The 22,827-nt window shown below is 42.4% G+C and overlaps 1 protein-coding gene across 1 annotated transcript in view; it reads right to left on the bottom strand.

Annotated features, from left to right (window-relative positions):
• Positions 1-573: 573 nt before the first annotated feature.
• The window catches only part of LOC119347093 (NAD-dependent protein deacylase SRT2-like), a 46,635-nt gene continuing 24,381 nt past the window's right edge, over positions 574-22,827 (bottom strand). The window contains exons 8-12 of the mRNA XM_037616058.1: positions 12,802-12,966; positions 12,324-12,451; positions 12,065-12,164; positions 11,971-11,983; positions 574-851 (exon numbers count right to left, since the gene is read on the bottom strand). Of these exons, the coding sequence (XP_037471955.1) occupies positions 811-851; positions 11,971-11,983; positions 12,065-12,164; positions 12,324-12,451; positions 12,802-12,966 (447 nt within the window). The 3' untranslated portion in view covers positions 574-810. The remainder of the gene's footprint in view (positions 852-11,970; positions 11,984-12,064; positions 12,165-12,323; positions 12,452-12,801; positions 12,967-22,827) is intronic.

Raw genomic sequence — 22,827 nt, 5'->3', positions numbered from 1 at the left:
GATTTCTATATGAGAATGGGTGAAGCATGCTCAAGAATTAACTTATTTGTATATTTTCATGAAATATAATTCATGAAACTTTTCTGGACTATAAGATATATGTTCTCATTTTGGGATTAGTTGTTGGACTGCCATTCAAGGGTATAAGCTGAAGCTGATGAATTCATTGAGTCTATTATTAATAAACTTGTAATGTTCTTTTATCGAATTTACATCAGTTGATGTGTGTATATAATCGCTACACATTATTACTAGCTTGAAAATGGAATAAGAACTTTTTCATTCCATAAACAAATTTGGTGCATCCGATGATACGTGCATTTGCACGTGCACCATTACTAGTTTGTATAAAACGAGCAAAACCACCAACATGGAAAGAGTATTACCTAGGGCCTGAACCTGCCAAACATCCCTCCGTCCCATAATATAAGACGTACACCCACTTGCATTTCAACAGTCTCTAGCTCCGCCAAACATACCGCTACACTCGTCATCAGAATTTTATCTAGAACACTGGGGGTAGCTTCTCTGGACAAACCTGGCAGCCCCTTAAATAGTAACATTGGTTCCATAAATCGTCCAAAAAAACAGGAACTATACAGATGATCAACTTGGGTCTACTTTTCCTGGATACATAACTAATGAGTCATCACAAAAAATGATTTTACACTTACAACAACCATGATAATGCTCTAACACAAACCGGAAGGTCATATGAAGTTCTGACCTATTTACAGAATGATCTACAGCTACTTATATATGTCTCACCCATCTTCCCTCGTAACTGATTTCTCCAAACACTGTAAATGTTCAGCTTATGCTTGGTACAGCTAGACTTCCCATCTGAAGTACTCTTGATGAGGACATCAATACCATTGTTACACCCACAGGCCCTGCTGCTATACATACTGGACCAATTACTAGAGCTCGCGCACGCCAACTAAATTACCAGGTACTTTCGTTTCTTGGTAATGATTCTAATGTTCATGAGAATATGATGCTGCCTAAATTGGATACATTTGTTTTGCTTACAAATGAAGGGCCTAGCTTGGAGAAGGATGAACATTGGAGCAAGAACAAGCATGGAGATGATGGCATGCGCAAGGGGAACAAGAACGGAGTTACAAGTGATGATTTCAGGACTTTGAAGCCACCATAATGTGTGCATGAAGCCTTGGACGAAATATACAAGATGCCACTTCATAAATTTCGTCCCGAGGCTATTTTAGGTGCTGTGTCACCTTATTATTGGGCCAGGCCCATGTAATTTCGAAATACATAAGTATAGGCTATTTTTAGAGTCCGTATGTGTGGGGAAACAAGAGATAGGGTTGATTTCGGACCCCTCCACCAAGGGCCACGAAATTCCCCCCCTCTTCCTCCATATATACAGCCCTTAGGGCATCGTTTAGACTTTGGGTTTTGTTTAGATTAAAAGTTCGCCATAGCTGCAACTTCGCGTACTTCGTTTGTGTTCAACGACCAGACAAAGGCGTCACAGAACCCCACCTTGATCAATAAAGCTTTCATCTTATATTCGCAATATCCAGATTGCAATCTTAGTTTCTTGCTTGTTCTTCGTTTGCTCGCAGGAAACAGACCCTCGTGGTCAGGTTGATCGTGCTCTGGCGTGGTCAATAACCTCTCGGAGTTGGGTTAGCGATTGCTAAGGCGCGACGTCCTCGCACGTTCGTAGTCGGATCGTCAAAGTCCACTTCCACCAAAGCGAAATCCACCATCTCATCGAAAGACGGGACACCTTTGCCTCTATCAGTGGAGATGATTCTGATCATGAGACGCAATACATGGCTCCTGAAGACGCTGACAGGTATGAATGTTTAGTTGCTCAACGTGTTTTGAGTGTGCAGGTCACACAAGCTGACCAAAATCAGAGGCACAATTTGTTCCATACCAAGGGAGTTGTGAAGGAACGTTCTGTGCGCGTCATAATAGACGGAGGGAGCTGCAACAACTTGGCTAGCATGGAGATGGTGGAGAAGCTTTCTCTCACCACAAGACCACATCCACATCCTTACTACATCCAATGGTTCAACAACATCGGCAAGGTTAAGGTAACACGTACTGTTCGTGTGCATTTTAGTATCTCTACATATGCTGATTATGTTGATTGTGATGTGGTACCTATGCAAGCATGTTCCTTATTACTTGGTAGACCATGGCAATTTGATAAAAATTCTGTACACCATGGTAGAAACAATCACTATACTCTTGTTCATAAGGATAAAAATATTACTTTGCTTCCTATGACTCCTGATTCCATTTTGAAAGATGATATTAATAGAGCTAATAAAGCAAAACAGGAGACGAATAAGAGTGAAAATCAGATTGTGGCAAAAGAATTTGAGCAGCAAATGAAGCCTAATAATAAACCATCTAGTGTTGCTTCTGAAATTAAATTGAAAAGTGCATGTTTATTTGCCACCAAATCTAATATTGATGAGCTAGATTTCAGCAAATCTGTTTGCTATGCTTTTGTGTGCAAAGAGGCATTATTTTCATTCGAGGACGTGCCTTCCTCTTTGCCTCCTGCTGTCACTAACATTTTGCAGGAGTTCGCTGACGTCTTTCCACAAGACGTGCCACCGGGATTACCGCCTATTCAAGGGATTGAGCATCAGATTGACTGAATTCCCGGTGCTTCACTGCCAAACCGTGCACCATACCGTACCAATCCAGAGGAGACGAAGGAGATTATGCGTCAAGTACAAGAGCTTCTCGACAAAGGTTATATACGCGAATCCCTTAGTCCTTGTGCTGTTCCTATTATTCTAGTGCCGAAAAAGGATGGTACATCACGTATGTGTGTTGATTGTAGAGGCATTAATAATATTACTATTCGTTATCGTCATCCTATTCATAGGCTAGATGATATGCTTGATGAATTGAGTGGCTCTACAATATTCTCCAAAGTTGATTTGCGTAGTGGATACCATCAAATTCGTATGAAATTGGGAGATGAATGGAAAACAGCATTCAAAACTAAGTTTGGATTATATGAGTGGTTAGTCATGCCTTTTGGGTTAACTAATGCACCTAGTACTTTCATGAGATTAATGAACGAAGTTTTACGTGCTTTCATTTTACGATTTGTGGTAGTTTACTTTGATGACATATTGATTTATAGCAGATCTTTGGAAGAACATTTGGAACATTTACGTGCTGTTTTTATTGCTCTACGTGATGCACGTTTGTTTGGTAACCTTGGGAAGTGCACCTTTTGCACCGACCGAGTATCTTTTCTTGGCTATGTTGTTACTCCACAGGGAATTGAAGTTGATAAAGCCAAGATTGAAGCTATTGAGAGTTGGCCGCAGCCCAAAACGGTCACACAAGTGAGGAGTTTTCTTGGCCTCGCTGGATTCTATAGGCGTTTTGTGAGAGATTTCAGCACCATTGCTGCACCTCTCAATGAGCTTACAAAGAAAGATGTGCCTTTTCTTTGGGGTACCGCACAGGAAGAAGCCTTCACGGTATTGAAAGATAAGTTGACACATGCTCCTTTACTCCAACTTCCTGATTTTAATAAGACTTTTGAGCTTGGATGTGATGCTAGTGGAATTGGATTAGGAGGTGTGTTATTACAAGATGGCAAACCTGTTGCATACTTTTCTGAAAAATTGAGTGGGCCTAGTCTGAATTATTCTACTTATGATAAAGAATTATATGCTCTTGTTCGGACTTTAGAAACATGGCAACATTATTTATGGCCCAAAGAATTTGTTATACATTCTGATCATGAATCTTTGAAACATATTAAAAGTCAAGCTAAACTGAATCGTAGACATGCTAAATGGGTTGAATTCATTGAGACTTTCCCTTATGTCATTAAACACAAGAAGGGAAAAGAAAATGTTATTGCTGATGCATTGTCTCGTCGCTATACTATGCTTTCACAACTTGACTTCAAAATATTTGGTTCGGAGACCATCAAAGATCAATATGTGCATGATGCTGATTTTAAAGATGTAATGCAGAATTGTAAAGAAGGAAGAATGTGGAACAAGTTTTTCGTTAACGATGGATTTGTGTTTCGTGCTAACAAGCTATGCATTCCAGCTAGCTCCGTTCGTCTTTTGTTGTTGCAGGAGGCGCATGGAGGAGGATTAATGGGACACTTTGGCGTCAAGAAGACGGAGGACGTACTTGCTACACATTTCTTTTGGCCAAAGATGAGACGGGATGTTGAGCGTTTTATTGCTCGCTGCACTACATGTCAAAAAGCTAAGTCACGACTCAATCCTCGTGGTTTATATATGCCTTTGCCTGTACCTAGTGTTCCTTGGGAGGATATATCTATGGACTTTGTTTTAGGTTTACCTCAAACAAAGAAGGGGAGGGATAGCATATTTGTTGTCGTGGATAGATTCTCGAAAATGGCACACTTTATACCATGTCATAAAAGCGATGATGCTGTTAATGTTGCTGATTTGTTCTTTCGTGAAATTATTCGCTTGCATGGTGTGCCAAATACTATTGTTTCAGATCGTGATACTAAATTTCTTAGCCACTTTTGGAGATGTTTATGGGCTAAGTTGGGGACTAAACTGCTTTTTAGTACTACTTGTCACCCCCAAACTGATGGCCAAACTGAAGTAGTCAATAGAACATTGTCTACTATGCTTAGGGCTGTTTTGAAGAGTAATAAGAAAATGTGGGAGGAATGCTTGCCTCATATTGAATTTGCTTATAATCGTTCATTGCATTCTACTACTAAGATGTGCCCTTTTGAAGTTGTGTATGGTTTCCTACCTCGTGCACCTATTGATTTGTTGCCTCTTCCATCTTCGGAGAAGGTTAATTTTGATGCTAAACAACGTGCTGAATTGATTTTAAAAATGCATAAGTTAACTAAGGAAAACATTGAGCGTATGAATGCCAAATATAAACTTGCTGGAGATAAGGGTAGAAAACATGTTGTGTTTGCACCTGGAGATCTTGTTTGGTTACATTTGCGTAAGGATAGATTTCCTGATTTGCGCAAATCAAAGCTCATGCCACGGGCTGATGGTCCCTTTAAGGTGTTAGAGAAAATAAATGATAATGCATATAAACTTGAGCTGCCTGCAGATTTTGGGGTTAGTCCCACTTTTAACATTGCAGATTTGAAGCCTTATTTGGGTGAGGAAGATGAGTTTTCGTCGAGGACGACTTCATTTCAAGAAGGGGAGGATGATGAGGACATCAATACCATTGTTACACCCACAGGCCCTGCTGCTATACATACTAGACCAATTACTAGAGCTCGCGCACGCCAACTAAATTACCAGGTACTTTCGTTTCTTGGTAATGATTCTAATGTTCATGAGAATATGATGCTGCCTAAATTGGATACATTTGTTTTGCTTACAAATGAAGGGCCTAGCTTGGAGAAGGATGAACATTGGAGCAAGAACAAGCATGGAGATGATGGCATGCGCAAGGGGAACAAGAACGGAGTTACAAGTGATGATTTCAGGACTTTGAAGCCACCATAATGGGTGCATGAAGCCTTGGACGAAATATACAAGATGCCACTTCATAAATTTCGTCCCGAGGCTATTTTAGGTGCTGCGTCACCTTATTATTGGGCCAGGCCCATGTAATTTCGAAATACATAAGTATAGGCTATTTTTAGAGTCCATATGTGTGGGGAAACAAGAGATAGGGTTGATTTCGGACTCCTCCACCAAGGGCCACGAAATTCCCCCCTCTTCCTCCATATATACAGCCCTTAGGGCATCGTTTAGACGGTGGGATTTGTTTAGTTAAAAGTTAGCCAACGCAACTTCGTGTACTTCGTTTGTGTCCAACGACCAGACCAAGACCGCTTACGGATCCCCACCATTATCAATACCTCATATATATTTGCAATATTCAGATTGCTTTATCATATTCTTGCTCGTTCTTCGATTGCTCGCAGGAATAGACCTTCGTGGTCAGGCTGACCGTGCTTCCGGCATCGTCAGTAACCTCAGAAGATTGGTTTAGCGATTGCTAAGGCGCAACGTCGTGCACGTTTGTAGTCGGATCGCCAAAGTCGTCTCCACCAAATCGATAGTTATCATCTCATCGAAAGATCGGGACACCCTTGCCTCTATCACCATTTGAGGGTAGATATGTTCCTGATATATATCTTACTTGGGAGTTAGAAACTGAACAACGATTTACATGTTCACAATATCCTGAGGAGAGACGAGTTGCTGCTGCTGTTTGTGCTTTCACTAGTTTTGCATGTGTATGGTGGTTTGAACATTGTAGATTATATCCTATTCCAACTACTTGGGCTGCTTTGAAAACTGCTATGCGTACGCGTTGGGTTCCACCATATTATCAACGTGAATTGCTTCAAAAATTGCAGCGTTTAAGACAAGGGAAAAATTCTGTAGAGGAATATTATCAGGAATTACAAACTGGCATGATTAGATGTGGTATTGTTGAGGAGAATGAAGCTATGCTTGCACGTTTTCTGGGTGGATTAAATAGAGAGATTCAGACCATTCTAGACTATAAGGAGTATACTACTATCACTCGTTTATTCCATCTTGCTTGTAAAGCTGAACGTGAAGTGCAGGATCGACAAGCATTGGGGCGAACTAACTTTTCTGCAGGCCGACCTTCATCATGGACACCACGTGCATCTTCTACTTCAACTGCACCAGCACCTCCATCCGGTGCCACCTCCAGCCGTGATACAAGAAAACAGGCACAACCACCATTATCTGCCAAGAGCGCACCTGCGGGGCCTGCACAGCGTTCTTCTTCTTCCATGGCATCAACAGGGCACACAAGTGATATTATTTGTCGTCGTTGTAAGGGAGGAGGTCATTATGCGAGGGAATGCAAATCTCCGCGTGTGATGATTGCTACTGCGGATGTTGGATATGAGTCCGCTAGTGACTATGATGAGGAGACATTGGCTCTTATTACACGTGAAGAACATGGTGGAGATGATTCTAATCATGAGACGCAATACATGGCTCCTGAAGACGCTGACAGGTATGAATGTTTAGTTGCTCAACGTGTTTTGAGTGTGCAGGTCACACAAGCTGAGCAAAATCAGAGGCACAATTTGTTCCATACCAAGGGAGTTGTGAAGGAACGTTCTGTGCGCGTCATAATAGACGGAGGGAGCTGCAACAACTTGGCTAGCATGGAGATGGTGGAGAAGCTTTCTCTCACCACAAGACCACATCCACATCCTTACTACATCCAATGGTTCAACAACAGCGGCAAGGTTAAGGTAACACGTACTGTTCGTGTGCATTTTAGTATCTCTACATATGCTGATTATGTTGATTGTGATGTGGTACCTATGCAAGCATGTTCCTTATTACTTGGTAGACCATGGCAATTTGATAAAAATTCTGTACACCATGGTAGAAACAATCACTATACTCTTGTTCATAAGGATAAAAATATTACTTTGCTTCCTATGACTCCTGATTCCATTTTGAAAGAATAGAGCTAATAAAGCAAAACAGGAGACGAATAAGAGTGAAAATCAGATTGTGGCAAAAGAATTCGAGCAACAAATGAAGCCTAATAATAAACCATCTAGTGTTGCTTCTGAAATTAAATTGAAAAGTGCATGTTTATTTGCCACCAAATCTGATATTGATGAGCTAGATTTCAGCAAATCTGTTTGCTATGCTTTTGTGTGCAAAGAGGCATTATTTTCATTCGAGGACGTGCCTTCCTCTTCTGAAAGTACCTGGTAATTTAGTTGGCGTGCACGAGCTCTAGTAATTGGTCCAGTATGTATAGCAGCAGGGGCTGTGGGTGTAACAATTGTTTTAATGATTCTAATGTTCATGAGAATATGATGCTGCCTAAATTGGAAACATTTGTTTTGCTTACAAATGAAGGGCCTAGCTTGGAGAAGGATGAACATTGGAGCAAGAACAAGCATGGAGATGATGGCATGCGCAAGGGGAACAAGAACGGAGTTACAAGTGATGATTTCAGAACTTTGAAGCCACCATAATGGGTGCATGAAGCCTTGGACGAAATATACAAGATGCCACTTCATAAATTTCGTCCCGAGGCTATTTTAGGTGCTGCGTCACCTTATTATTGGGCCAGGCCCATGTAATTTCGAAATACATAAGTATAGGCTATTTTTAGAGTCCGTATGTGTGGGGAAACAAGAGATAGGGTTGATTTCGGACCCCTCCACCAAGGGCCACGAAATTCCCCCCTCTTCCTCCATATATACAGCCCTTAGGGCATCGTTTAGACGGTGGGTTTTGTTTAGATTAAAAGTTCGCCATAGCTGCAACTTCGCGTACTTCGTTTGTGTTCAACGACCAGACAAAGGCGTCACAGAACCCCACCTTGATCAATAAAGCTTTCATCTTATATTCGCAGTATCCAGATTGCAATCTTAGTTTCTTGCTTGTTCTTCGTTTGCTCGCAGGAAACAGACCCTCGTGGTGAGGTTGATCGTGCTCCGGCGTGGTCAATAACCTCTCGGAGTTGGTTTAGCGATTGCTAAGGCGCGACGTCCTCGCACGTTCGTAGTCGGATCGTCAAAGTCGACTTCCACCAAAGCGATATCCATCATCTCATCGAAAGACGGGACACCTTTGCCTCTATCAATCTATGTACTTTGTTTTAGGTTTACCTCGAACAAAGAAGGGGAGGGATAGCATATTTGTTGTCGTGGATAGATTCTCGAAAATGGCACACTTTATACCATGTCATAAAAGCGATGATGCTGTTAATGTTGCTGATTTGTTCTTTCGTGAAATTATTCGCTTGCATGGTGTGCCAAATACTATTGTTTCAGATCGTGATACTAAATTTCTTAGCCACTTTTGGAGATGTTTATGGGCTAAGTTGGGGACTAAACTGCTTTTTAGTACTACTTGTCACCCCCAAACTGATGGCCAAACTGAAGTAGTCAATAGAACATTGTCTACTATGCTTAGGGCTGTTTTGAAGAGTAATAAGAAAATGTGGGAGGAATGCTTGCCTCATATTGAATTTGCTTATAATCGTTCATTGCATTCTACTACTAAGATGTGCCCTTTTGAAGTTGTGTATGGTTTCCTACCTCGTGCACCTATTGATTTGTTGCCTCTTCCATCTTCGGAGAAGGTTAATTTTGATGCTAAACAACGTGCTGAATTGATTTTAAAAATGCATAAGTTAACTAAGGAAAACATTGAGCGTATGAATGCCAAATATAAACTTGCTGGAGATAAGGGTAGAAAACATGTTGTGTTTGCACCTGGAGATCTTGTTTGGTTACATTTGCGTAAGGATAGATTTCCTGATTTGCGCAAATCAAAGCTCATGCCACGGGCTGATGGTCCCTTTAAGGTGTTAGAGAAAATAAATGATAATGCATATAAACTTGAGCTGCCTGCAGATTTTGGGGTTAGTCCCACTTTTAACATTGCAGATTTGAAGCCTTATTTGGGTGAGGAAGATGAGTTTTCGTCGAGGACGACTTCATTTCAAGAAGGGGAGGATGATGAGGACATCAATACCATTGTTACACCCACAGGCCCTGCTGCTATACATACTAGACCAATTACTAGAGCTCGCGCACGCCAACTAAATTACCAGGTACTTTCGTTTCTTGGTAATGATTCTAATGTTCATGAGAATATGATGCTGCCTAAATTGGATACATTTGTTTTGCTTACAAATGAAGGGCCTAGCTTGGAGAAGGATGAACATTGGAGCAAGAACAAGCATGGAGATGATGGCATGCGCAAGGGGAACAAGAACGGAGTTACAAGTGATGATTTCAGGACTTTGAAGCCACCATAATGGGTGCATGAAGCCTTGGACGAAATATACAAGATGCCACTTCATAAATTTCGTCCCGAGGCTATTTTAGGTGCTGCGTCACCTTATTATTGGGCCAGGCCCATGTAATTTCGAAATACATAAGTATAGGCTATTTTTAGAGTCCGTATGTGTGGGGAAACAAGAGATAGGGTTGATTTCGGACCCCCCCACCAAGGGCCACGAAATTCCCCCCTCTTCCTCCATATATACAGCCCTTAGGGCATCGTTTAGACTTTGGGGGTTTTGTTTAGATTAAAAGTTCGCCATAGCTGCAACTTCGCGTACTTCGTTTGTGTTCAACGACCAGAGGCGTCACAGAACCCCACCTTGATCAATAAAGCTTTCATCTTATATTCGCAATATCCAGATTGCAATCTTAGTTTCTTGCTTGTTCTTCGTTTGCTCGCAGGAAACAGACCCTCGTGGTCAGGTTGATCGTGCTCCGGCGTGGTCAATAACCTCTCAGAGTTGGTTTAGCGATTGCTAAGGCGCGACGTCCTCGCACGTTCGTAGTCGGATCGTCAAAGTCGACTTCCACCAAAGCGAAATCCACCATCTCATCGAAAGACGGGACACCTTTGCCTCTATCATATGAATATGCCATCAAGATCACAACAAATTTGCTAAGGAAGTGAACAAGCTCATATATCATGGATGACATGGAAATAGATGCAACAAGACAAGCATAATGTGAGTCAATCCATGCATAGGGTGCAAAATTGCGGTGAGTATGATATGTCCATCGAGCATGACATGTATTAGCACAATCAACAAATATGGAGGTGTTGGTGTACCAAAGCTCGATGTCGAGGCATGAGTGGAGTTCCGAAGGTGCATCCAATAAGTGTGAGCGCTCCTCAATATGAAGGTCCATGTAGCCAATCTCCAATGTCGCTCCTCCGGTCATGAGATGTATCATGTAGACAACAAGAAGGAGACAACAATGAAAGAGTGACCCATCCAATATGCGTATTTGAGGATGGCTCAAAGGGAAAGAGGTCACCTTTAGGAGTTTCTCAAAGATGATGGAGTCGCACATCATGTATGCCTTCACATAACCAATATGTCTCATGACGGTAATGCCTTGTGAATCCTTCAAAATGAAAGAACATGATAAACACTCGGAAAAACAAATGAGGTTAGCAGAAGTGCAAAACCTATCATTCGTGTGGTGAGATACCCAACAAGTGTATGTATCATGCTCATCATAAGAAATGACAAGGGAGTATTGCATAGTATGGAGGCATATTGATGAGGACATCAATACAATTGTTACACCCACAGCCCCTGCTGCTATACATACTGGACCAATTACTAGAGCTCGTGCACGCCAACTAAATTACCAGGTACTTTCGTTTCTTGGTAATGATTCTAATGTTCATGAGAATATGATGCTGCCTAAATTGGATACATTTGTTTTGCTTACAAATGAAGGGCCTAGCTTGGAGAAGGATGAACATTGGAGCAAGAACAAGCATGGAGATGATGGCATGCGCAAGGGAAATAAGAACGAAGTTACAAGTGATGATTTCAGGACTTTGAAGCCACCATAATGGGTGCATGAAGCCTTGGACGAAATATACAAGATGCCACTTCATAAATTTCGTCCCGAGGCTATTTTAGGTGCTGCGTCACCTTATTATTGGGCCAGGCCCATGTAATTTCGAAATACATAAGTATAGGCTATTTTTAGAGTCCGTATGTGTGGGGAAACAAGAGATAGGGTTGATTTCGGACCCCTCCACCAAGGGCCACGAAATTCCCCCCCCTCTTCCTCCATATATACAGCCCTTAGGGCATCGTTTAGACTTTGGGTTTTGTTTAGATTAAAAGTTCGCCATAGCTGCAACTTCGCGTACTTCGTTTGTGTTCAACGACCAGACAAAGGCGTCACAGAACCCCACCTTGATCAATAAAGCTTTCATCTTATATTCGCAATATCCAGATTGCAATCTTAGTTTCTTGCTTGTTCTTCGTTTGCTTGCAGGAAACAGACCCTCGTGGTCAGGTTGATCGTGCTCCGGCGTGGTCAATAACCTCTCGGAGTTGGTTTAGCGATTGCTAAGGCGCGACGTCCTCGCACGTTCGTAGTCGGATCGTCAAAGTCGACTTCCACCAAAGCGAAATCCACCATCTCATCGAAAGACGGGACACCTTTGCCTCTATCAACTCTGGGAAGTATCTGAAAAAAGGTGATAATTATGATGCAACACACGTGTCACCTGCTGCAGTACAGAAAAGGCAAAAGTACAAGATAACAAACCTCCCCACATCTCGCATTGATTTTCAAAGATATAATGCTATCAACTCTCGTGCCCCCAATGTTAATCGCGACGATTGGAGCATTTGCTTCATGTGCAAGCCTGGGATTGGGATTTATAATCAGTTTGATGTCGCGATAACCAATAAGATAACTTGATCCAGTTTGAAAGATTTAATCCAGAGCAAGAAATATAGGCAAACAAGATAACTAGCTATCGACAATAATATGGAAATGATTAAATAATATTTTCCAGTGATACCTTGCCAGCCTAAAAGCAGACATTGTCATTACCGCTGAACCAACCACCAGAAGAGCATCACAGTTTCTAGCAGCCTCCTTAGCGCTATCAGCTCTCTCTCTCGGAACATTATCACCAAACATCACAACCTTCAAAGAACAGGATAAGACATTTAAAAGTGCTTTTTGATGCCCTTATTATAACTTACATGGACTAGGGAAAGAAAGTACGTGACTGAAATGACTCAGTGATATAAGAATTTACACCCTAGATTTTAGTTATACAAATTGTTAAAGAGATCACATGTTAGTAATGGGCTCATCAGATGCTACAGAAGTCAGTGTCTACTAATACCAAGTGTTCCTAGCTACAAATCTTAATGGCTTGATTTGCCTATTATCATCTTTCTAATAACTGAAATGACAACAAATCCATAGTTTCACATCCACGTTTTTAAATTAACTAAAAGTACTCACAGAAAGATGAAGAAAAATCTCACATCTGGTTTTAGCACTCCACCACACTGACTGCAACTAGGAATGTCAAAATCTTGCTCCCAGAACTTCTCATCAATCTCAATATCACCATCAGGTCGCTGCTGCATACCAAAACTTCTGCTCGAGCCAGGTTGTCCCTCTTCCAAACTGTCAATAGCTAGAGCCCACTGCAAAACAACAATACAACACTCCGCCCTCAGAGATTACCAAAATCATAATCCAATTTAGGTCCTTGGGAAGTGATAGAGGCGAGGGTGTCCCGATCTTTCGATGAGATGGTAACTATCGATTTGGTGGAGACGATTTTGACGATCCGACTACAAACGTGCACGACGTTGCGCCTTAGCAATCGCTAAACCAATCTCCAGAGGTTATTGACCACGCCGGTGCACGATCAACCTGACCACGAAGGTCTATTCCTGCAAGCAATCGAAGAACGAGCAAGAATATGATAAAAGCAATCTGAATATTGCAAATATATATGAAGTATTGATAAAGGTGGGGATCCGAAAGCGGTCTTGGTCTGGTCGTTGGACACAAACGAAGTACACGAAGTTGCGTTGGCTAACTTTTAACTAAACAAATCCCAAGGAAAAGCTACTAGATGGATCTACTTATATAGGAGCAAGGGGTGGCGGCCAAGGAGGTGGGAGGACGTCCCAAGGCAGCCTAAAACTAAATCTAGGTCGTACAAGGCCAATGGGCCCAAGTGGAGGTGATGTAACACCTTTGGACTTGTAGTTTGACTCGGATTCTGCTGCAGCATCAGATTGTTTCGTCCACAACTCAACGCTCCGGACGAATTTGAAGGTGATTCCAATTGGGTTGGAAAGTGCACGAAATCTAGTTTCCAACAAGAAAAGAATCACCCAATTCCGAGTCCGTATGAAAAACTTGTGTGCGTTTTGAGTCAGGTGTGTCTGTGCAGTCCGAATATGAATTCAGAACGTGAGAGACTTGGACTCTATCTTCTCTTGGGCCAAAAGTGACGTGAGAGAACTTTTTGGACAGCAAATAAACATCTCTTTCTTCCTTATCTTCATATGTGGATTGTACAAATGTCCCATACACCTGCAATTAGACAAAACACAAAAGTGTGTGAAGTATTTTTGTTCTGGATAACATAAATAGATTATTGAATAGTTTGCACTAGAAATCACCTGACAAATATGCATATATGCAATATTTTTGGTCATATCCAAGGTAGTCATGTCCTCATCATCCTCCCCTTCTTGAAAATAAAGCCGTCCTCGGCGTTGCTTAATCTGAAATGTGGCTAACAAAAGAGACAAGGTGTATGATGAGGACATCAATACAATTGTTACACCCACAGCCCCTGCTGCTATACATACTGGACCAATTACTAGAGCTCGTGCACGCCAACTAAATTACCAGGTACTTTCGTTTCTTGGTAATGATTCTAATGTTCATGAGAATATGATGCTGCCTAAATTGGATACATTTGTTTTGCTTACAAATGAAGGGCCTAGCTTGGAGAAGGATGAACATTGGAGCAAGAACAAGCATGGAGATGATGGCATGCGCAAGGGGAACAAGAACGGAGTTACAAGTGATGATTTCAGGACTTTGAAGCCACCATAATGGGTGCATGAAGCCTTGGACGAAATATACAAGATGCCACTTCATAAATTTCGTCCCGAGGCTATTTTAGGTGCTGCGTCACCTTATTATTGGGCCAGGCCCATGTAATTTCGAAATACATTAGTATAGGCTATTTTTAGAGTCCGTATGTGTGGGGAAACAAGAGATAGGGTTGATTTCGGACTCCTCCACCAAGGGCCACGAAATTCCCCCTCTTCCTCCATATATACAGCCCTTAGGGCATCGTTTAGACTTTGGGTTTTGTTTAGATTAAAAGATCGCCATAGCTGCAACTTCGCGTACTTCGTTTGTGATCAACGACCAGACAAAGGCGTCACAGAACCCCACCTTGATCAATAAAGCTTTCATCTTATATTCGCAATATCCAGATTGCAATCTTAGTTTCTTGCTTGTTCTTCGTTTGCTCGCAGGAAACAGACCCTCGTGGTCAGGTTGATCGTGCTCCGGCGTGGTCAATAACCTCTCGGAGTTGGTTTAGCGATTGCTAAGGCGCGACATCCTCGCACGTTCGTAGTCGGATCGTCAAAGTCGACTTCCACCAAAGCGAAATCCACCATCTCATCGAAAGACGGGACACCTTTGCCTCTATCAAGTGGTATCAGATTTCCAGGTTGCTCGGTGAGATTTTACAGTTTTTTAGTAGTTTAGATCGAGTCTGCTCTTCATACCTAGAGTCCACGAAAAAGCCACAAAAAAAAATTTAGGGTTAGTTCATCATATCCGAACCAATCTGAGCCTTGCATAATCTTTTTAGGGTTTTGCTTTGTTGAATTTGCGGTTGCATCGTCGTGTCTAGTTGCTGGTCTTAGAGTCTAGTTTTTTAGAGTTTCGAGTTCTGGTCATAAGTTGTCACGCCGCCGCCGCACCATCATCATCGCCCCTGCCATCTACCACCACCGCACCGAATCCGTATCCATATACCACCACCAATTCGTGTCCATATACCACCACCGATCCATATCCATATACTACCACCGCTACCACCACCGCTGCCATATACCACCACCATATATCCACCACCAATCCGAGTTCTTTGCTTATTAGGTTTGTTTTCGGGATCCCTCTAGATTCCGATTCGTGTTTCCTTGCCGGAGTAGGTTTCGGAAAAAAAAAGAGTCGGGTAGCCACGCTCCGTTTAGGCCCAAAATTTTTCGAAAACGCATTTTTCGAAAAAATTTCTGGCTATCCTATTTTTAGGTGTTTCTGAGTGTTTTGAGACAGGTGCCATTATAGGAAGTTTTTTTTGACCCGTTTCCAGTTTTTGGGTCCGGGCAGTCGAAAAAAAAAAAATTGGTCGAAAAAATTTCGTGCCTATCCTGTCAGTTTGAGCTAGGAAGAGTTTTGAGACACTCGCCATTATAGTGATTTTTCACAAAAAAAAAAGCAGCGCAAAAAAAAGAGCGCCAAAAAAAAAGAGCGAAAAAAAAATTCAGAGTGTGCTTTTCCCTTGTTTACGTGCCGCGCCGTGATTTTGTTAGTGTTCTAGGCTCGCGTCTCTAGCACAGTCTAGCCTAGGACCAGCACAGTACCGTCGTTGAGCGTTTATTCAACTTTGCATCTCTGAATTGATTATTGCTGACCCTTTTTGCTACCATATTATAAGCCTTCCCAGCTCCACATACATCTACGTCGTGCGTTTGACTCTCCCTGGTAATCGCTCTATCCAAGCTTTGAGAGTTTTTGACTACAACGGTTGCCGATCACCGCCTGCTGCTGGGTAAGAACCGGTAAGAATTTGAGATTTGCTTGACGGATTTGTGACACCCACCACCACCACTTGTTCGTAGTCTGTAGGATCATATTCTTGTGTGTTTCTATTGCTGCTAACCATGCCAGGATCACAAGCCGACGAGATTGACTGGGAGAATTTATCGAACAAGGAGCTTCATGACAAGTTTCAGCAAATGATGACTGAACAGGTGCAAGATGTGCTGAACAATTTTGAAGAGGCCATGGAGAAGATCACTGGCTTTGAGAAGACGTTCGAAACAAAGCTCGATAACAAGTTTAATGAATTGCTCGCGCGTCTTCCACCACCACCACCCGCTGCAGCTAACGCACCTCTCCAACAACAACAACAACGACTACCTCCACGTCGCGAAGCAGACCTCCGCCGAGCAAGCCGTGTTCCTCTTGCGTTTGGCCAAACTGTTGGTGCTGCTGTTGATACTTCTGTGGCTCCTGCTGCTGATGCGGAGGAGGATGATTATGTGGGAGATTATGAGGATGAGGTTGATCAAAATCAACACTACGTGCAGCCACCTGTACCACCACCAGCAGGTCGACCTCAGGTATATATTCGTAATGGTAGGCCTGCACCACCACCTCAGGTACGAGATGATGTCCATATTCACCCACAACCCCTGCTGCTATACATACTGGACCAATTACTAGAGCTCGTGCACGCCAACTAAATTACCAGGTACTTTCGTTTCTTGGTAATGATTCTAATGTTCATGAGAATATGATGCTGCCTAAATTGGATACATTTGTTTTGCTTACAAATGAAGGGCCTAGCTTGGAGAAGGATGAACATTGGAGCAAGAACAAGCATGGAGATGATGGCATGCGCAAGGGAAACAAGAACGGAGTTACAAGTGATGATTTCAGGACTTTGAAGCCACCATAATGGGTGCATGAAGCCTTGGACGAAATATACAAGATGCCACTTCATAAATTTCGTCCCGAGGCTATTTTAGGTGCTGCGTCACCTTATTATTGGGCCAGGCCCATGTAATTTCGAAATACATAAGTATAGGCTATTTTTAGAGTCCGCATGTGTGGGGAAACAAGAGATAGGGTTGATTTCGGACTCCTCCACCAAGGGCCACGAAATTCCCCCCCTCTTCTTCCATATATACAGCCCTTAGGGCATCGTTTAGACTTTGGGTTTTGTTTAGATTAAAAGTTCGCCATAGCTGCAACTTCGCGTACTTCGTTTGTGTTCAACGACCAGACAAAGGCGTCACAGAACCCCACCTTGATCAATAAAGCTTTCATCTTATATTCGCAATATCCAGATTGCAATCTTAGTTTCTTGCTTGTTCTTCGTTTGCTCGCAGGAAACAGACCCTCGTGGTCAGGTTGATCGTGCTCCGGCGTGGTCAATAACCTCTCGGAGTTGGTTTAGCGATTGCTAAGGCGCGACGTCCTCGCACGTTCGTAGTCGGATCGTCAAAGTCGACTTCCACCAAAGCGATATCCATCATCTCATCGAAAGACGGGACACCTTTGCCTCTATCAAGTGGTATCAGATTTCCAGGTTGCTCGGTGAGATTTTACAGTTTTTCGTAGTTTAGATCGAGTGTGTTCTTCATACCTATAGTCCACGAAAAAGCCACAAAAAAAATTTAGGGTTAGTTCATCATATCCGAACCAATCTGAGCCTTGCATAATCTTTTTAGGGTTTTGCTTTGTTGAATTTGCGGTTGCATCGTCGTGTCTAGTTGCTGGTCTTAGAGTCTAGTCTTGTAGAGTTTCGAGTTCTGGTCATAAGTTGTCACGCCGCCGCCGCACCATCATCATCGCCCCTGCCATCTACCACCACCGCACCGAATCCGTATCCATATACCACCACCAATCCGTGTCCATATACCACCACCGATCCATATCCATATACTACCACCGCTACCACCACCGCTGCCATATACCACCACCATATATCCACCACCAATCCGAGTTCCTTGCTTATTAGGTTTGTTTTCGGGATCCATCTAGATTCCGGTTCGTGTTTCCTTGCCGGAGTCGGGTAGCCACGCTCCGTTTAGGCCCAAAATTTTTCGAAAACGCATTTTTCGAAAAATTTTCTGGCTATCCTATTTTTAGGTGTTTCTGAGTGTTTTGAGACAGGTGCCATTATAGGAAGTTTTTTTTGACCTGTTTCCAGTTTTTGGGTCCGGGCAGTCAAAAAAAAAAAATTGGTCAAAAAAATTTCGTGCCCATCCTGTCAGTTTGAGCTAAGAAGAGTTTTGAGACACTCGCCATTATAGTGATTTTTCGCAAAAAAAAAGCAGCGCAAAAAAAAAAGAGCGCAAAAAAAAAGAGCGAAAAAAAAATTCCAGAGTGTGCTTTTCCCTTGTTTACGTGCCGCGCCGTGATTTTGTTAGTGTTCTAGGCTCGCGTCTCTAGCACAGTCTAGCCTAGGACCAGCACAGTACCGTCGTTGAGCGTTTATTCAAGTTTGCATCTCTGAATTGATTATTGCTGACCCTTTTTGCTACCATATTATAAGCCTTCCCAGCTCCACATACATCTACGTCGTGCGTTTGACTCTCCCTGGTAATCGCTCTATCCAAGCTTTAACAGTTTTTGACTACAACGGTTGCCGATCACCGCCTGCTGGTGGGTAAGAACTGGTAAGAATTTGAGATTTGCTTGACGGATTTGTGACACCCACCACCACCACTTGTTCGTAGTCTGTAGGATCATATTCTTGTGTGTTTCTATTGCTGCTAACCATGCCAGGATCACAAGCCGACGAGATTGACTGGGAGAATTTATCGAACAAGGAGCTTCATGATAAGTTTCAGCAAATGATGACTGAACAGGTGCAAGATGTGCTGAACAATTTTGAAGAGGCCATGGAGAAGATCACTGGCTTTGAGAAGACGTTCGAAACAAAGCTCGATAACAAGTTTAATGAATTGCTCGCGCGTCTTCCACCACCACCACTCGCTGCAGCTAACGCACCTCTCCAACAACAACAACAACAACAACGACTACCTCCACGTCGCGAAGCAGACCTCCGCCAAGCAAGCCGTGTTCCTCTTGCGTTTGGCCGAACTGTTGGTGCTGCTGTTGATACTTTTGTGGCTCCTGCTGCTGATGCGGAGGAGGATGATTATGTGGGAGATTACGAGGATGAGGTTGATCAAAATCAGATCTACGAGCAGCCACCAGCACCACCACCAGCAGGTCGACCTCAGGTATATATTCGTAATGGTAGGCCTGCACCACCACCTCAGGTACGAGATGATGTCCATATTCCTAAACTGAAATTGAATATTCCACCATTTGAGGGTAGATATGTTCCTGATATATATCTTACTTGGGAGTTAGAAACTGAACAACGATTTACATGTTTACAATATCCTGAGGAGAGACGAGTTGCTGCTGCTGTTTGTGCTTTCACTAGTTTTGCATGTGTATGGTGGTCTGAACATTGTAGATTATATCCTATTCCAACTACTTGGGCTGCTTTGAAAACTGCTATGCGTACGCGTTGGGTTCCACCATATTATCAACGTGAATTGCTTCAAAAATTGCAGCGTTTAAGACAAGGAAAAAATTCTGTAGAAGAATATTATCAGGAATTACAAACTGGCATGATTAGATGTGGTATTGTTGAGGAGAATGAAGCTATGCTTGCACGTTTTCTGGGTGGATTAAATAGAGAGATTCAGACCATTCTAGACTATAAGGAGTATACTAATATCACTCGTTTATTCCATCTTCCTTGTAAAGCTGAACGTGAAGTGCAGGATCGACAAGCATTGGGGCGAACTAACTTTTCTGCAGGCCGACCTTCATCATGGACGCCACGTGCATCTTCTACTTCAACTGCACCAGCACCTCCATCCGGTGCCACCTCCAGCCGTGATACAAGAAAACAGGCACAACCACCATTATCTGCCAAGAGCGCACCTGCGGGGCCTGCACAGCGTTCTTCTTCTTCCATGGCATCAACAGGGCACACAAGTGATATTATTTGTCGTCGTTGTAAGGGAGGAGGTCATTATGCGAGAGAATGCAAATCTCCGCGTGTGATGATTGCTACCGCGGATGGTGGATATGAGTCCGCTAGTGACTATGATGAGGAGACTTTGGCTCTTATTACACGTGAAGAACATGGTGGAGATGATTCTGATCATGAGACGCAATACATGGCTCCTGAAGACGCTGACAGGTATGAATGTTTAGTTGCTCAACGTGTTTTGAGTGTGCAGGTCACACAAGCTGAGCAAAATCAGAGGCACAATTTGTTCCATACCAAGCGAGTTGTGAAGGAACGTTCTGTGCGCGTCATCATAGACGGAGGGAGCTGCAACAACTTGGCTAGCATGGAGTGGTGGAGAAGCTTTCTCTCACCACAAGACCACATCCACATCCTTACTACATCCAATGGTTCAACAACAGCGGCAAGGTTAAGGTAACACGTACTGTTCGTGTGCATTTTAGTATCTCTACATATGCTGATTATGTTGATTGTGATGTGGTACCTATGCAAGCATGTTCCTTATTACTTGGTAGACCATGGCAATTTGATAAAAATTCTATACACCATGGTAGAAACAATCACTATACTCTTGTTCATAAGGATAAAAATATTACTTTGCTTCCTATGACTCCTGATTCCATTTTGAAAGATGATATTAATAGAGCTAATAAAGCAAAACAGGAGACGAATAAGAGTGAAAATCAGATTGTGGCAAAAGAATTTGAGCAACAAATGAAGCCTAATAATAAACCATCTAGTGTTACTTCTGAAATTAAATTGAAAAGTGCATGTTTTTTTGCCACCAAATCTGATATTGATGAGCTAGATTTCAGCAAATCTGTTTGCTATGCTTTTGTGTGCAAAGAGGCATTATTTTCATTCGAGGACGTGCCTTCCTCTTTGCCTCCTGCTGTCACTAACATTTTGCAGGAGTTCGCTGACGTCTTTCCACAAGACGTGCCACCGGGATTACCGCCTATTCGAGGGATTGAGCATCAAATTGACTTAATTCCCGGTGCTTCACTGCCAAACCGTGCACCATACCGTACCAATCCAGAGGAGACGAAGGAGATTATGCGTCAAGTACAAGAGCTTCTCGACAAAGGTTATATACGCGAATCCCTTAGTCCTTGTGCTGTTCCTATTATTCTAGTGCCGAAAAGGGATGGTACATCACGTATGTGTGTTGATTGTAGAGGCATTAATAATATTACTATTCGTTATCGTCATCCTATTCCTAGGCTAGATGATATGCTTGATGAATTGAGTGGCTCTACAATATTCTCCAAAGTTGATTTGCGTAGTGGATACCATCAAATTCGTATGAAATTGGGAGATGAATGGAAAACAACATTTAAAACTAAGTTTGGATTATATGAGTGGTTAGTCATGCCTGTTGGGTTAACTAATGCGCCTAGTACTTTCATGAGACTAATGAACGAAGTTTTACGTGCTTTCATTGGACGATTTGTGGTAGTCTATTTTGATGATATACTGATTTATAGCAGATCTTTGGAAGAACATTTGGAACATTTACGTGCTGTTTTTATTGCTCTACGTGATGCACGTTTGTTTGGTAACCTTGGGAAGTGCACCTTTTGCACCGACCGAGTATCTTTTCTTGGCTATGTTGTTACTCCACAGGGAATTGAAGTTGACAAAGCCAAGATTGAAGCTATTGAGAGTTGGCCGCAGCCCAAAACGGTCACACAAGTGAGGAGTTTTCTTGGCCTCGCTGGATTCTATAGGCGTTTTGTGAGAGATTTCAGCACCATTGCTGCACCTCTCAACGAGCTTACAAAGAAGGATGTGCCTTTTGTTTGGGGTACCGCACAGGAAGAAGCCTTCACGGCATTGAAAGATAAGTTGACACATGCTCCTTTACTCCAACTTCCTGATTTTAATAAGACTTTTGAGCTTGAATGTGATGCTAGTGGAATTGGATTAGGAGGTGTGTTATTACAAGATGGCAAACCTGTTGCATACTTTTCTGAAAAATTGAGTGGGCCTAGTCTGAATTATTCTACTTATGATAAAGAATTATATGCTCTTGTTCGGACTTTAGAAACATGGCAACATTATTTATGGCCCAAAGAATTTGTTATACATTCTGATCATGAATCTTTGAAACATATTAAAAGTCAAGCTAAACTGAATCGTAGACATGCTAAATGGGTTGAATTCATTGAGACTTTCCCTTTTGTCATTAAACACAAGAAGGGAAAAGAAAATGTTATTGCTGATGCATTGTCTCGTCGCTATACTATGCTTTCACAACTTGACTTCAAAAAATTTGGTTTGGAGACCATCAAAGATCAATATGTGCATGATGCTGATTTTAAAGATGTAATGCAGAATTGTAAAGAAGGAAGAATGTGGAACAAGTTTGTCGTTAACGATGGATTTATGTTTTCGTGCTAACAAGCTATGCATTCCAGCTAGCTCCGTTCGTCTTTTGTTGTTGCAGGAGGCGCATGGAGGAGGATTAATGGGACACTTTGGCGTGAAGAAGACGGAGGACGTACTTGCTACACATTTCTTTTGGCCAAAGATGAGACGGGATGTTGAGCGTTTTATTGCTCGCTGCACTACATGTCAAAAAGCTAAGTCACGACTCAATCCTCATGGTTTATATATGCCTTTGCCTGTACCTAGTGTTCCTTGGGAGGATATATCTATGGACTTTGTT

This window comes from Triticum dicoccoides, unplaced genomic scaffold (assembly GCF_002162155.2).
Source record: "Triticum dicoccoides isolate Atlit2015 ecotype Zavitan unplaced genomic scaffold, WEW_v2.0 scaffold58118, whole genome shotgun sequence".
NCBI classification, from domain to species: Eukaryota; Viridiplantae; Streptophyta; class Magnoliopsida; order Poales; family Poaceae; genus Triticum; species Triticum dicoccoides.
Note: the sequence above shows the minus strand (reverse complement) of the source record. Positions and strands in the feature narration are given on the sequence as shown.